This window comes from Gossypium hirsutum, chromosome A08 (assembly GCF_007990345.1).
Source record: "Gossypium hirsutum isolate 1008001.06 chromosome A08, Gossypium_hirsutum_v2.1, whole genome shotgun sequence".
Classification (NCBI taxonomy): Eukaryota; Viridiplantae; Streptophyta; class Magnoliopsida; order Malvales; family Malvaceae; genus Gossypium; species Gossypium hirsutum.
Window position 1 is genome coordinate 30,717,874 of NC_053431.1, and position 15,611 is coordinate 30,733,484.

The following is a 15,611-nucleotide window of genomic DNA, read 5'->3' on the forward strand; positions in this document are numbered from 1 at the left end:
CATCTCCTTTTGCAGCAGAAGCATATGCAGGCTTGGAAGCAGTTAAGTTAGGAATCGAAATGGGTTTTCAAGAAATACAAATATTAGGTGATTCACTAACAGTAATCAAGAAATGTTAGTCAACAGAAACCGATTATTCAGTTATTGGAGCGATTATTAGAGACATCCAGAGTAAGAAATCATGTTTCCAAAAGATTGAGTTCAAGCATATGCAAAAAACGAAGAATACGAGAGCCCATAATATCACGAAGGAAGCATTGAAGAGAAGCGAGAGGGCATACCTAGAGAATAAAGAGAAGATTCATCACAATGTTGGTGTAGCAGAGCAATGGGCAACGAATCCGGAGTAAGAAGATAAAGAAAGGATTTGGTTCTAAAGCAGATAGAAAAGAAAGATATTCTTGGGCAGTGCTATCGTCAAACGGATGGAGCAGATGGGACAGATGAAATGAAACGACGAGAATGATTAATGGTTTCTAGCCGTTGGAAGATTGACTAAGGGTAGATTAGGTTTCCCTTTTTCAAGGCGTATTTATTTTCTGATGATTCATTATTTTTCTGTTTCTTTTGTTATTTCTTTATGTTTTGATGGTCTCCACTTCAGACTGTGGAAGCCCGGTTTGATATTTTGGGCTTGTCTTAACAAGCCTGAAACCATTGTTTTTTTAGTTTATAAATACCCAGTCAATCCTTGATAAAAAAAACATTAATTTACTTACTTTGATGACAAAAAAAAAATAAAATGATGTTAATGATAAATAGTTGGATAGAATACTCTAGCCTTTTTTTGGTGAATTTGTATTGGTAAAAAACTATATTGATCTTTAACCAATTTTCCCAATTGACCTGAATTATGCAAGCTTAAGTTATGATGAATCTCTCTTGTAGTATTTTATTAATAAAAAAATCAAGCAAAATACATATTATGATAGTTGATCATGCATAGCTATTTATAGGCATGTCTAAATCCTACTTGAACCTTAAGTAATTACTAAATCTCTTAAGACTTAGTGTCCATTTGGAGATGTTTACCTCTAGTGCAGTGCGTTTTTAGTTTTGTTTGTTTCTCACGCTATAGTATCTAATCTCACTGCCACTGCAATTTTTACACTAACCCTAGATAAACGCACTGCCTATCTGAAGGGGCCCTTAGTCAACTATCTTGCAAAGTAAATAACATAAACCTCTTTAAAACTAGTCAAACACTTATTGATCTAAGATATTAAAAAAAATTGAAACAAATAAATACAAAAAATATAAGAGTTAATGAAAACATTGCCAGGCTTATATATATAATCAAAATTAAGCTTTATAATTGAACCAAATATAATTTAAAAGTTTATCCAAACTCAAAAACTCACAATTCATGATGTAATCACATTCAAACAATTTTGTTTGTGCAATTTTCACTAAAATGACCATATCTTGAGCTCTTAAAGTCGAAATTAGATTATTTAAAATACATTTTGAAGCTAAGAGAATGATCATTCATCGGTTATAAGATATCTCAACCCATAATACCTAAATCCTATCCAAAAATGCGTTACAAGTTTATTGATCTTCTAGACTTAAAAATTGACAACTTTGATGAAATTGATTTAATGAATTTCAACCTATCCATACATGCCTCATTCTTTTACCCTAACGAGCCTGAATTTTTGTTTTAAAGAAAAAATCATAATATGTATTTGCAGCATTATTTTTATTATTACATAACTATCAAGTAAATATGTATTTTAAAATTCAAAATGTCACATAACATAATTTAATAAAAGAATTTTAAATTTTTAAATCTAAAAAATAGATAGTTTAAGTTTCTGAAAATAAATGTATGAAAATTAAATTTCTAGTGTACAAAATATATGAAAATTTAGAGTATATTCTAACCTTTAAATTTTTACTCTATAATTTAATACAAATAAATAATAAACCAACACGAAGCCTAAGATGATAACTAGTAATAACAAATAATGAGGGAATTCCGTTGGAACCAAACAAGCCATATATTGTTGCTGCCAAACAAATAAGTATTATAATGAATCCAAAATGGAAAGAGAAAACACCCAAAAAGTGCAGAAGTGCGCGGAGAAAGTGGGTTTCAAACGTGACCCTATCTCAAAGCTCATCCTAGCTTAGCATCAAACAAAAACTCATGGCAGCCAAACCGCACTAAAATCTATAAAGTATAAGTTCGAATGAAAAAGAAATTTACAAAATGCTATGCTTCAACTGCAGTCACACAGACACTTGAAGATGAGGTTCAGATGATATATATATCTTTGTGGCACATAGAAGCTTTCCCCGCATCCATATAAGATTAAAATAGGGTGGGAGATATTAGCGTTAGTCATTCCATATTTAATGATTGGTGTACATGTATTTTATTACAAGATTGAGATTGGGAATTGGTGCCAATCTCTGTGATTGCTTTTAAAAAACTGTGGAACTCATTGTCCACGTGTTGGCATAGAAGAGAAGCAGGAGTCTTCTTGGTGAGTTCCTTCCATAACCTTTCAAAATACAAACATGTCCACCACGATCATTTCTGTCTCAGTTTTTCCATAGGATCATTTCCCATTAATCTATATATTATATCCTTTTTCCTGTAGAAAAAACCAGGGGCTGCCTCCTATATCATCTTTCATCAGTGCTCTCAACTAAAACCTCGCATTTTCCCATGTGAGTCTCTCTTTCTCTCTCAGTTGCTTGAAATGAGCAAGTGCTATTTTGTTTGTTTTCTTTTAGATTAATCAATGAAAGGGTATGGATATAAATTCATTCCTCTCTTCTTTCCTATCTTACTGTCAAATTAGCGGTCGTCTACTAATTATTGAGTGAATTTAATAATGTAAATGTGAGAGTATAGGCAATAAAAATATCATTATCTTAATTAAAAAACATGTCAGGTCCAATTAACTGACTTAGAGAAAGTACAAGGAAGAGTCATTAATATAAGAAAATATTTAGGTATCAAGGGGGGGGGGTGAAGTTCATGATTCCATGTCTTGTGGGTTGTTAAAGTACAAAGGAACACATGGAATTTAGCTGCTGATTCATTTCACAATAGAATTAATAAGAGTATGTTTTAGCAAGGGAATTAATGTTCCTAGAGCTTGGGAATCTTTATGACTAGGTGAGTAACGATATTGGTGAGGACGAGTATGTAGTCTTCTTGGCTTGGTGTTTGTGTCTTTGATTAATGGACAAAGCTCAGCGCAATCATAGCCGACCTGCTAGATTATGATCCCACAATTATGGTCTAACAAATAATAAGTTTTATAAAATAATTCTAGGCATTGTTTTTTTTATTGGGAGCTTAGTTTTAAAAGCACAACATAGTGGATGATTTGTCTGCTTTTCTACAGTTTTAAATCTCATACCCCATGTGCTCTTCTCAGTTCAGGCTATCTCAAAAAAATTAAAGAGAGACTGATAAGAGTGTGAGAGAGATTGATATAATTCGAGCAAGATGTGATGTAAGGTAAACGAGTAGTACCAAAAAACCATGGTGGCATACATGCAGGAAAATAATAAAACTGTGGGGTCCCTAACAAAGGCATTATGGACGATTACAAACCCTCGATCTGCTCCATAAAATTCCCAAAACCGTTTTTATGCCTTTCTGATTCTGGTTCTGAATGATGTTACCGTGGCCTATGAATAGGAAAATATTGTACCATGAACATAATAATTGAAAACATCTACGTTTCTTGTCATCTCTTTCTGTAGCTCCATCACTCTCCCAAAGAGATTACAACTGTTTTTCCCATCAATATGAATTAAATGATTTCTTCATACATACGAATATGCAAAAGTATTATTTTATGGGATTATTTCATGAGGCAAGGGCAGAACTGATCTGATTGCCCGGAAGTTGAGTGGATTTTGGTGTCAGTCGTATGAACATTAAGGCATTTTCTATATGTAGAGCAACATTAATTGATCAAAGAATTGTACCAATTAACAGCAGTGGGTTCACTGTAGTGGGACTGTGTCTAATCTTGTACGGTTGTTCAGTGCACCATATAGGATAATCGTTGGGCAAAATGTCAAACCGGTCTGTTATCATGTTGCATGTTTAGTGCAGTCAAGGCAGTTTATCTTGTTTATAATTAATACCTTTCTTGGAAAGCTGATTAATGCATCATCTGGATCTGATTACCGATTACGCATGTTGATTGGACCAATGACTAGATCACTATATTATACACAAAACTTTCAAGCATATATGATTATACTAAAACTTTAACTGCTTTGAATACATATTTTTATATATCTATTTTTCTAATATCTTATTTGTTTGTGAGTATACAGGTAAAATACCCTGAAATTTATTTGCTTGGACCGACAAAGGATTGAAATGCTGCCATTAATAAAGGCGACAACCCTTTGATTCCCCTCTGATCTTTGCACATAACTGTCTCTCTCTCTCTCTCTCCCTCCATAGGCCATCTCTTTTTTTACTCTTCTTACTATTTGTGGTTGCAGGAACAGTGAACCTTAGCACCTCATAATATAATGCTTGCCATACCCTTGATTTGCACTATCTCCCCTTCTATCTTCCACAGGCTACTTTGATTTGCCTATAAACTCTTCCATTCTGTGGCTTTTCTTTAAGCTATTAGCTTTTCTTGATCTTCCGCCTACCTTTTATTGAATCATCAGTATTCTTTTCTGTATCAAATAAGTAAACTCGTCTCCTTAATTCTCTTTATTATAGCTTGATATGGATTATCAGCCTAATACTTCTCTTCGTTTAAGCCTATCCAACAATCAACCCAACCTAGAGCTTGTCCTTGAACCATCATCGTCTTCCTTGTCGCCCCACAGTCCAGCTGCTCCTCGAATTTTCTCTTGTAACTATTGCAAAAGAAAGTTCTATAGCTCACAAGCACTTGGAGGCCACCAAAATGCCCACAAACTAGAAAGGACTCTTGCCAAGAAAAGCAGAGAGCTAAGCTCAGTTGTCAGGGCACATGGGGGATCCAGTATCAGTGGTTCGAGTCATGACCAACGTATCCAGTCACCAATGGCCACGTTTGAACAACATGGTCGAGCTCGCAGGTTTACTGGAGAAATGAGCTATGGAAGAACAGACGTGAACTACAGCTCCATGGGATACAGAAATGAGAATGTTGAAGATGAGTTTAGTCAGCTTGACTTATCCTTAAGGCTTTGACATTTAAGTTGCACTGTAATTCATTTGAATTTGTATTTTCATGTTATTCTTATTATACGCTTATATGTTTGAAATGCCAAATTATTCTTAATAGAAAAAAAAAGAAAAAGAAAAAAAGAAAGTCTGAGGCATGCATGTGAACATTTTTATTAGAAAATAATTTTGAGGCTAATTTTTCTTTTATGCCTTTGATATACACATATATATGGTGAGAAAACGTTTGGTTTATGGATCGTTGCAATAAGAAATGAACAAGGAAACAATTGAAGCCACAATTGTTTATGCAATCTGGTTTTATACTATGCGACCGAGATCTTGTTTTTAGATCAATTTAATATTGAATCATACAAGTTCTAATTTAAACTCAACTATCCTAAAGATGGTAGCTGTCTTGTTTTCTCAATGAAAGGTTATTACACATTTTCAGAAAATAACAATAAACTCATTATGATGCACCAGATGTAGTAAATTAGCCATAAACTATTATAATATTTTGAATGTTTGAATTAATGAAATATATTAGTATAGATGTGTTTAATGGTTTTGCATGAAATGCAAATGGGTAAATAAATATTCGCTTATTGAATATCTAAAAATTATTAAGTTATATTGATAAACCGTAATATATACATATTTTTACCTCATATTTGGCATATTTATAGATGATTTTTTTCTTGATTTTATTAAATTCGATACTCCTAATTCTTTAAATTCATGTGTTATACTTAGGCAAGCTTGGGATAACAAAAAAGAGCGAGAAACAGGCCAAAAACGGACAAATTGGGCCTAAATCAATGTTTCACACGGCCTAGGCAATTCCACACGGGTAATCCACACGCCCGTGTGTGACACACGGGTAGGCAACACGCCCGTTTGTCATGGCCGTGTCGACATTAATCCAAGTCAAAATTGCACACGGCCTGAGCATCTTCACACGGGCGTGGTACACGGCCATGTCCCTGTCGAGCCCAAGTCTAGTTCTACTCGGAAAAGGCATATTTTGGGTTAATTTTGGCATTCAAAAGTCTATATAAAGACCCTAGAAGAGGATGAGAAGGACACACAGAGTTGGAGGCAGAAAACACTCGCGACTAGCAATCGGAATCACCTCAGAGCCAGTATCTACATCAAGATTGAAGATTTCCATCCAATTTCCTAGAAGTTCTTGGGTTTCTTTATGTTTTGTTGTTTTCTAAACTTTGAGATGTTTTCCATTATTATGATGAACTAAACTTCCTAAATACCCAAGGGAGATGAACCCTATGGGAATCTTATTATGCTTTGATTTATATGATAAATATTTGTTCTTATTCTTAATTATGAGTTTTAATTCTTGCTTTAATATTTCAGGATATTAATCCAGGTTTTTGATAAACTTATTCGGTGGAGCAAAAGTCCCTGTTTAAGAGTAGATCAGTCATAATTAAGCGGAGTTGATTGCAATCCTAGAGATAGGATGACAAAAATCTACCAGATTAGAGTCAAATCTAATAAGGGAATCCATAGATCGAGTTAATGCGACAATAAGGGTTTTAATTAGAAAGAGATTTCAATTAATCAACCTAGAGTCAGTTGTTCTTAGTTTCGAGAGAGATATTAACATAAATTAGGGATTTCTACGGAATAAGTCAAGTGAATAAATCATCTAAGTCAAAGGTAATAAGTGAAGTCTAGGTGGATTCTTTCTTGGGTATTGTCTTCTCAATTAGTTTCCTAAAGTATTTTCCAACTTTTGTCTCTGTCGTGATCTTAGATAAATTAGAAAATTATTTTAGAATAAAAAACACCCTTAAATCTTAGGCTAGATAATAAAATGAGAGTAACTACTAGTACTTTTAGTCCTCGTGGATATGATATTCCGGTCTCACCAGAACTACACTACTGTTCGATAGGTGCGCTTGCCTTAAGTCGAATTATTAGTTAGTTTCACGACCATCAAGTTTCTAGCGCTGTTGCCCGGGACTAAGATATTAGGAATGCTTAACTTTTATTACTTTAGCAATTTTTTATTTTTTTGTTGCAGTTTAATTTTATCTTTGCTTAAATTACTAAATTTTTTTTATTTACTTCTGGCAGGTTTTTATAGTTTATGACTAGAAGAAACATGTCAGGACCTTTACTTTTTGATAGTGAGGTTGAAAGCATAGCTCGTAGAAATCAAAGAAAGATAAGGAAAAGCCTACGATACATAGAGGAAGGGCAAGAGGACGATATTCAACCCACAACCGAGGAGATGGCTGATAAACATAATAATCCGCTACCTCCTGTGGCTGTTGCGAACCTAGTAAGTCAAGATCCTGCTCCTCGTACTATGTATGATTATGCTAAACCTAGTTTAATAGGAGCTGAATCGAGTATAGTTAAACCTGCTATTGCTGCAAATAATTTTGAATTGAAACCTAACTCAATTCAAATGATACAATAGTTTGTTCAATTTGATGGTTTGCAGGATGAGGATCCAAACACTCATTTAGTGAACTTTCTGGAATTCTGCGACACCTTTAAGATCAATGGCATTTCTGACGATGCCATTCGCCTTTAGTTATTTCCTTTTCATTGAGGAATAAACAGTGGTTGAACTCATTACCATGAAAATCAATCACCACTTGGGAACAAATGACCGAAAAGTTTTTGCTTAAATATTTCTCGTCGGCTAAAACAACTAAACTAAGGAATGATATTTCTTCTTTTGTGCAGATGGATTTACTAACGCTCTATGATGCATGGGAGAGATACAAGGACCTATTAAGAAGGTGCCTTCACCACGGGATACCACTTTGGCTACAAGTTCAAACTTTTCACAACGGTCTGAACCCCTCAACTAGACAGATGATTGACGTAGCTGCTGGTGGGACTATTAATAATAAGACACCTGAAGAGGCCTATGAATTTATAGAAGATATGCCATTGAATAATTATCAGTGGCAAGTCATGAGGACAAAGCCGACGAAAGCGGCTGGCGTTTTTAACGTCGATTCGATTACTATGCTCTCTAATCAGGTAGAACTTTTGTATAGAAAAATTGATGGTTTACTTTTTCTTCACAGGTTCATCTAGTAATGCAGTGCGATGCAAGTGGAGGTGGAATGATCAATTCAGAATACCTACCCCATGGCCACAACATGGAGAACGAACAAATGAATTATATGGGTAATAATCCTCGACCTCAAAATAATCCTTATAGTAATACTTACAATGCAGGTTGGAGGAACCACCCAAATTTTTCATGGGGAGGCCAAGGGAGTCAGAGACCATCACCCCCTCCAGGCTTCCAACAACAACCTTACCAACAAGAGAAAAAGCCGAACCTTGAGGAGATGATGACAAAATTTATTTCAGTAGAGGAAACCCGTTTTTAGAACACTGAAACTGCACTTAAAAATTAGCAAGCATCGATCTAAGGGCTCTAGAATCAAATTGGACAGTTGGCTAAGATGATTTCAGAGAGACCACCAGGAAATTTACCTAGTAACACCGAACCCAATCCAAAAGAACATGTGAAAGCAGTTACACTAAGGAGTGGGAAAGTGTTAGCTGAATATGAAAAGAAGCCACCACAAGAAGCTGCCAGAATCGAATGAGAGGAGGGAAAACTCGAAAACAATGACAATCCAATGCGAAAGGAATATAAGCCACCAATCCCATATCTAGGAAAGTTGAAGAAAGACCACATGGATGCACAATTCGGTAAATTTCTTGAACTTTTTAAACAACTGCATATTAACTTACCTTTTGTTTAAGCTATATCGCAGATGCCTACATATGTAAAATTTTTAAAGGAGCTTCTAACGAATAAAAGAAAGTTTGAAAACTTATCTACAGTGGAACTTAACGAGGAGTGCTTGGCCATACTCCAAAATAAACTGCCAACCAAACTGAAAGATCCAGGAAGTTTTACTATTCCCTGCTTAATTGGTAGTTTGAATGTTGATAAGACACTAGCTGATTTAGGCGTTAGCGTTAATCTGATGCCATATAAAATGTTTAAACAACTTGGTCTTGGGGAACCTAAACCTACTAGGATGAGTATTCAACTAGCTGATAGATCTGTTAAATATCCTAGGGGTATTATAGAGGACGTACTTGTAAAAGTAGATAAATTTCTATTCCCTGTTGATTTCGTTGTGCATGACATGGATGAAGATGTTGAAGTGGCTTTAATCTTAGGTCATCCATTTTTAGCCACTGCTAGGGTTGTTATTGATATGGGTGATGGTAAACTTGTGCTTAGAGTAGGTGATGAAGAGATTATTCTTAAAATTTATGATGTCATGAGATTTTGTGACAGCCTTAATTTGGCCCTAGTCGAAAAGTGGTTTCGGGATCACAAAACTGAGTCACAAAAATAATTAAATGTTATATTATGTGTTTATTATATGTGAAAGTGCATGTGTGAAAATTTCATGCTTTGATTTTGTCATTTGAAAGTAAAATTATGAAATAGGACCTATGTGAAAATTTCTGAAAATGCTATAGGCCAAATTGTAGTGGCCAAATAATTTGTAGTGTAAAATAGGAGGATTTGCATGTCAAACCTCCCATTTTACATGTAGTGGCCAGCCATCATGTTGGTGGTAGACAACATGTGCAAATTTTTTTATTGAAATTATGGCATGAGTATGGCACAAATATTATATGCCATTTTGTGTCAAATTGTTGGGTAATTAGAATAATAAGAATAACAAAAGGAAGGGAAGGAAAAGTTTTGTCCATCCTTGTTCATGGTAGCCGAAAATAGAAGAGGAAGGAGAGGAAAAGAGCTCTTGAATGTTCAGTCACTTGGGGAAGAAAATCCAAGGTGAGCTCATAGTGCTTTGCTTCTATTTTGATGTTCATGGGTTTTTCTTGTTTCTACTTTAACCCATGAAGCATATTTTTTATTTTTGTTTGTGTTGTGAGAATTCGGTCATGAATGGAAATGAGGGAAATGGTTGTTGTTTCATGTTCTTTTGATGAAAAATGGAGAATAGATGAAGTTGAGCCAAGCAAATGAGCATGCATGTGCCTTAGATGCTAAGGGGGAAAATCCGCTAACATGTTGTGTGTATTATGGCGGAATGTGAACTTGGATAATATTGAGTAATGTTGTGCTTTAAAATGATGAAAGGAAGATTATGCTTAAGTGAAGTTATAGGTATGTGATGATTGATTTGTGATATGCATGTTTAAATAACATGCATGCAAGGTATGTGTGAAAGAGTGAATTGGTAATAAATCTGCTTGGGACAGCAGCAGTAACGTGAATTTGTAAAATCACCATAAATTGTGGGAGATGAGTTAGAAACTGAATAAATTATGTAATTAAATCTTAATGAGTATAGTTTCTTATAAAAGAAACCGTGTAAGCAAAAGAATTGCTGATGATGAGATATTTTAAGTGATGTGGGATAGGGTAAGAATAACTTCTAGATCCTATATTTTGTTTTTATAAAATCATTATAAATTATACAAAAATGGTTATAAGATGACGTTTATATACTTAGACTCCTTAATGAGTCTAGTTTCAAATGAAATAAACAAGAACATATTTTGAATTCTGTACAATGAGAAATTTGATTCGTAGTGAAGAGTGGTTAGATTAGTGAAGCAGTGAAATAAGGGAAACTTCAAGAAAAATATGGTATTGATTGGCCAAACCAAAAATCCTGAAAATTTTATGGGAAAATATATATGGGTCTATTTTCATATAAAATTAACGGCACTTGATTTGGAGTTTCGTAGCTCCAGTTATAAGTGATTTAGTGACTGTTGCTCAGGAAGACAGCTTGCAGTGAAATTATGATTGTGGTAAACATTGACAAAAATTTGTTAATGAGTTGCTTATTGATTTCTTATAAGCTTACTATGATCAGTAGGTGTGAAAGTTGAATATATATATATTATATTTTGAAAGTGATGCTTGAATAGTCGAATAATGACTAGTTTAAAATCTTTAAATTTTAAGCTCAAGAGCATAGAGGGGCAAATTCGGATAAGAGAAAAGAGAAAGTAATCGAATAGCCGTTGTAATCATTCGGCAACATTCGAGGTAAGTTCTTAAGTGTTTAAGCTTGATTCCTTTTTATATGCCCAAGAGTTAAATTAATATGGTAAAGGGAATGTAAATTTTATTTAGTTAATGTGCTGAATATGTAATGATTTAAGGCTATAAGCCGATTATGGCTATTATGCTTAAGTTGAATTGGATTTGGAAATTTGATGCACTAAATGAGTGTTACAATGAATAAACTATGCCGTATATGTGCTGGTGGAGATATCACGATTTGTGATTATTAAATACCTAAAGGAAACCATGATGTGTATAAAATTATTCTTATTAGTCCTTTGTGGTAGCCGAATATGGCTTGGCACTAAAGTGATTAAATGTGAACTTCGATGAGGTAAACCATTAAAAGTGTGGTGCTATAAGACTATGGGCTAATACGATATGTGGATTCGTTCCGTAAAGTAAATTATTCAGGTATGCGATATGTACTTATGCATGTTAAATCGATTGGAATTGAATCATGAATGTGAATTGAGAAGCATAGGTAAAAATGCCTATGACATATATGTGAGTAAGGGTAAAACCATCGTAAATTATCGATAAGGATGGGCTATGTGCGGAACCATCTTATAATTGCTAATTTGAAAGGTTGTGTGCGAATCAGTGAGCACTATGCATATATTAGACGAATCGTGACCTTTTGGTTCTACTTGAATTAAGTTGCGCGATAAATAATTTATGCATATGACTTATAGTCTAATGGTCACTATGGGTTAAGTTTGAATGGTGAAATGGAAATGTGATATGTTGAATGAGATGTGTTAATATATGATTAAATATGCATGATATTTTATGTGTATCCGGGCTTAAAGACCTAGTGCTGGTATTATATCCGGGATAAATCTCGCAGGCCTAGTGCTAGTATTATATTCAGGCCTTCGTACCTAGCAGGCTTCATGCCGGTGATGTGTATTCGGGCCTTCGTGCCTAGCAGGCTTCGTGCCAGTGATGTGTATTCGGGCCTTCGTGCCTAGCAGGCTTCGTGCCGGTGATGTGTATTCGGGCCTTCGTGCCTAGCAGGCGTAATGCCGGTGAAATGATATGTTATGTGAATTCGGTGTTCCTTGTAAGATAAGGGTTTAGCCGAATGTTAAAGATGAAATGATAGTGTATTGTATCATGCTTATATGGCCTAATGGAAAGTATAACATGTTGGTAAATATGCAATGTGCTTTTATAATCGAATGATAAGTTTGAAATGAATGTGAGTGAAATGTTATGCATAAGCTATCAAACGCTAAGTGTGAAAATGAGATGAAAGAAAAGTGTTTGAGATGTATAATTATATACGTTCGAATGATGTTAGTACTCAATTGATATGAATATGTTATATGGAACTTGTTGATTTGATTATTCGGGCCTTTGAGCTTAGCAGACTATAATGTCGGTAAGATACTATTCGGGCTTTCGAGCCTAGCAGGCTATAAAGTCGGTGAAATCATATCGGGCCTCGAGCCTAGCAGGCGAAATGCCTGTGATTTAAGAAAAGCTTATGAATAAGGTACCTCGTGTTAGATTGTCAAATGAATACATTTAATGTAACACCCCGAACCCGAGACCGACACCGGAGTCGGACACGAGATGTTAACAAACTTTGAAAAATTTCCTTCCAGACACTGCCCAGTCTGAGTACTAGTCGCTTCAAAAATCATATCTTGAGTTTCACAACTCGAAAATCAGTTTAGTGATTTTTCCCTGAAACTAGACTCATGTCCCCACCTATGTATTTTTTTCTAGAATTTTTGGTCAGGCCAATTAGTACAGTTTATTAGTCAAAGTCTCCCATGTTACAGGGGTCGACTACACTGACCTTTTCCCATTACGACTTGGATATATCTCTGCACAGAGCTTCAATACTGATGCCGTTTGTTTCTATGGAAACTAGACTCAGAGAGGAATCCATACATATATGGTATGACCCCTAATTATCTCTGGTCAATTTATAGTGAATTTCCAAAGGCGGAACAGGGAATCCAGAAACTGTTCTGGCCCTGTTCCACAAGAACCCGAATATCTCTTACTGTACTGTCCATATGATTGTTTCGTTACTTTCCTATGAAAGTAGATTCTTCAAGGTTTGTTTACATAATTTATTCACTATTTAATTCCATTCCTACTATTTTTAGTGATTTTCCAAATCTACGTCACTGCTGCTGTCAGCATCTACCTTTAAGGTAGGCTTTACCTATTTCATGGTTCAACTAGCCCTTTTTGCATACATAGCACAATTTATGAAAGTGATTAACCATCCCCGTGGCCAATCCTTGTCAAGCATATCCACACTAAATGATTATAACATTATACTTAAACACATATAAGCCATTTTCACATGGCTATCCAAAACTTATACATCACATAAAGTACTCGAAAAACAACAATGGGTCGTCCTATACATGCCATATCAAAATTCAACCAAAAGAGTACCCATAAGAGCCTTTGATAGTGTGGGCGACTTCGACGTCAAGATCCCGAGTCCGATAGCTGGAGAACCAAAAAATCTATAAAACAGAGGAGCAATGGAACGAAGTAAGCAATTTATGCTTAGTAAGTTTTGAGCAAGAAATTCCAGCATAAACAAAGAATAACACACATTTAGCTAAATGGAATATTTCATAATACGCAATTTACCGATATCAAACTTGCTTCACAACATTCACAACCCTTATGTACATACACAATAGACTAACTTAGCCGAAGGCCGGTAGCTCGTTTATCAACTGAGCGAACATTTATTTGTAAGGGCTCGATTAAATTCAACACATACGTAACATATCCCCATATTGGGATGTTTTTCGAGTATTCGCTGGAATTTTACAGCAAGCTCATTCATTACCAAATCACGTACCTTCGGGATTTAACCGGATATAGCTCCTCGTTCAAATGCCTTCGGGACATAGCCCGGTTTTAGTAACTCACACAATGCCTTCGGGACATAACCCGGATTTAACAACTCGCACGAATGCCTTCGGGACTTAACCCGGATTTAATAACTCGCACGAATGCCTTCGGGACTTAACCCGGATTTAGTATCTCGCACAAAGGCCTTCGGATCTTAGTCCGGATATATTCACTTAGCACAAAGCCTTCGGGACTTAGCCCGGACAGCATTCAATTAATCATGCACATTCATATTTCATTTTCATTTGCGAAACTCAAACACAAGGCACATATCGTCCTTGCACATTCGGCTCAATAGCCACACATAGAGCATGATTTAATCACATTGTAATTTAAGCTCTCTTACTCAAGAACTTACCTCGGGTGTTGTCGAACGATTCCGCTAGCTATTCAACCACTTTTTCCTTCCCTTTATCGGATTTATTTCCCCTTTGCTCTTGAGCTTAATCAAACAAATAAATTGATTTCATCATTTAGGCATCAAAAAGATGAACACAAGGCACTTAGCCCATATTTATACATTAGACATTAAAGTCTCATACATGCAAAAATCATGCATCAACACAACATATTAGCTAATTTCTTTCCCCTTGGCCGAATATGCATGTCTATTTTTGGGGTCGATCTCAACACTTAATACACACATATACACACACTAGTAAAGCATCCTCCCCCTTTTCATCGATTTAACACATGCATTGCTCATCAACATGCAAAGTTACATTCGGCCTTAGCACACATCTTGCTAGCCGATTCTTCTCCATTTAGCAACCAATGCACATATGTGCTCACACAAAAATGCTAAAAAGGAGGTTCAAGAATCATCAAGCCATCATCACATGCATCATTAACAAGCCTCATATTTTGCATGCAATGGCATTAACACAACCTCCACCTAGGCCGAATCTTAACTCATCCTCATGCCTCATCACCACAACATCAAACACCAACCAAGAATGATGCATCCATGGTCAAGTGCCAATTCCATCACATAGCAAGATTTAGACCATGGGCCAAGTAGAACTCAAGCTAACAACTAAAACATGCATGCATCTCATGGAACATCATCAAACATACCTTAGCCTAGCTACATGCATGGCCGAATCTCTTCACCTTTCTTCTTCTTTCCTCCTTAAAATTTTTGGCCAAGGATGAACCAAAGGATGAGAAAATTTTTCTTTGTTTTTTCTTTCTAGTTTCGGCAAGCATGAAGATGAGAAAAGGATGAACAAAATTCTCTCCTTTCTCTTCTTTAGCTCACGGCAATGGGGGGGACAAACAACTACACACACATTTTTTTTTGTATTCTCCATACTCCTTTTTATTATTTTATTTGTTTTATCCCAACATTTTATGACACAAATTAACATATCTTATTTGTGCCATACTCATGCCATAATTTCCATAAAATAAATTGCACACTTGTGCATCATGCCCATCATGGCCGGCCACTACTAGTAGGGGGGAAATTTGACATGCAAGTCCCCC

General features: G+C 35.4%; 1 protein-coding gene and 1 non-coding gene across 2 annotated transcripts; one reads left to right on the forward strand and one right to left on the reverse strand.

The window, feature by feature from the left end:
* The first annotated feature begins 2,212 nt into the window (after positions 1-2,212).
* LOC107941277 (zinc finger protein 2) lies at positions 2,213-5,451 on the forward strand. Its single transcript, XM_016874837.2, has 3 exons — positions 2,213-2,492; positions 2,610-2,679; positions 4,315-5,451. The coding sequence occupies exon 3, from the start codon at positions 4,727-4,729 to the stop codon at positions 5,177-5,179; it is 453 nt and encodes a 150-aa protein (XP_016730326.1). The 5' UTR covers positions 2,213-2,492; positions 2,610-2,679; positions 4,315-4,726; the 3' UTR covers positions 5,180-5,451.
* Positions 5,452-7,843: 2,392 nt separating this feature from the next.
* Positions 7,844-7,950, reverse strand: LOC121205839 (small nucleolar RNA R71). Its single transcript, XR_005900912.1, has one exon. It is a non-coding gene; the product is annotated as a small nucleolar RNA R71 (small nucleolar RNA).
* Between the last annotated feature and the right edge of the window lie 7,661 nt (positions 7,951-15,611).

Coding starts and splice junctions, on each gene's coding strand:
- LOC107941277 (XM_016874837.2), top strand. CDS start 4,727: ATGGATTATCAGCCTAATACTTCTCTTCGTTTAAGCCTATCCAACAAT.